Raw genomic sequence first — 1,441 nt, 5'->3', positions numbered from 1 at the left:
ATTGACGTGGGCCGGGCAAGTCTCAGCCTGCCCGATGGCACTCTCTGCCCGCTGCCTGTCCGGGCATGACTCGGAGACAAGGGCGGCGCGGCCGGGACAAACAAGACGCGGCGCTGAGGTGAGTGCAGTGAAAAGACCGATGCCGTGTGAAAACGCCGGGGACACGCCGGGGACTTCTCCACGGCAACCAATCCCGGGCCGGGGAATGAAATAAAGGACGGACTTCAATGCCTCCCTTCCTCTCGTATTCAGAGCCTGTGAAGGGAAATATCGTCTGTGCCACGAATCACCAGACAGAACATTCACACCGGTACTGTCAGCACCGGGGGCCCCAAACACACACATGGAGGGGGCCCCAAACAGCCTACCTGACAGGGCCCCTTACTTACCTATTTCACAACAATAGGATCCATTACTAGGTTTCTATTGGGGTGAACCGCGTGGAAGGGGGTCTGGTGGAGAGCGATGAGGCTTTGTGACTTTGTACCATTGTCAATAAAGTTTATTGAATTACATTTGAAAAAAAAAGTAACAAGCCTATGTGTGGCTTCTCCTACCGGTCAATCGGCAGCTGCTTTCCTTCCACATGACACCACGTTGGGGACACCCAGTTCAGCTGGGGCCCCCTCCACTGGCCTAATGGGGCCCACTATGGGAGTACTGCCTGTGCTCCCTATTGGCAGCCTTGCACAGGGCGATATGAGTGAAAGCAGATAGACCCCCCGAGTGTTTTTGGGGTGTTAGAATAAACCCGCACAAAGCAAAAAGAGCAGCAAAACTTTATCTGTCACTGATCATTTCTGTGAATATAAACTGGCCGGCCGCACAGGTCTCGCCATGTCTGATGATGACATCATCGCGTCCTTCATCAGAGCCACCATTCTTTTCCAGCATCCAGAGAAGAGGGCCCCCAAAATTAAATACTGACCCCCGCACCATATCCAACCCATCGCCCCGCCATTTACAGATCAGATAGAAAGTCACAAACAACGGAAGGAGCGATGTACAAAGGGGCCCGGCGGGCACTTACCCTCTCACTGATGGCATTGTATTTAATGGCCAGCTCGTCCCTCTCTGCCCGGCTCTGGGCCAGCAGATCCTCCACCCGGGACAACTCCTGCTGCAGGATGCGATTCTCCTCTTGTACGGAGAGGAGGGAGGACATGTCTGAGGGGGGACCTGCAGAGAAGACGGGGGATGGTATTAACTGGTCACTGACATCACTGCTCTATGACATCACTGCTCTATGACATCACTGCTCTATGACATCACTGCTCTATGACATCACTGCTCTATGACATCACTGCTCACCCACGTCACTGCTCACCCTCCTCACCGCTCACCCTCCTCACCGCTCACCCGCATCACCGCTCACCCTCCTCACCGCTCACCCGCATCACCGCTCACCCTCCTCACCGCTCACCCTCCTCACCGCTCACCC

The 1,441-nt window shown here is 55.1% G+C and overlaps 1 protein-coding gene across 1 annotated transcript in view; it reads right to left on the bottom strand.

The window, feature by feature from the left end:
• CROCC (ciliary rootlet coiled-coil, rootletin) overlaps positions 1-1,441 on the bottom strand; it is a gene marked incomplete at its 5' end in the record, with an annotated part of 35,541 nt that overhangs the window by 25,807 nt on the left and 8,293 nt on the right. Inside the window, one exon of the mRNA XM_018574234.1 lies at positions 1,031-1,179. Within this exon, the coding sequence (XP_018429736.1) occupies positions 1,031-1,179 (149 nt within the window). The remainder of the gene's footprint in view (positions 1-1,030; positions 1,180-1,441) is intronic.

This window comes from Nanorana parkeri, unplaced genomic scaffold, assembly GCF_000935625.1.
Source record: "Nanorana parkeri isolate BGI_ZX_2015 unplaced genomic scaffold, ASM93562v1 scaffold2832, whole genome shotgun sequence".
In the NCBI taxonomy this organism is placed as follows: Eukaryota; Metazoa; Chordata; class Amphibia; order Anura; family Dicroglossidae; genus Nanorana; species Nanorana parkeri.
This window is presented reverse-complemented; position numbering and strand designations above follow the sequence as displayed.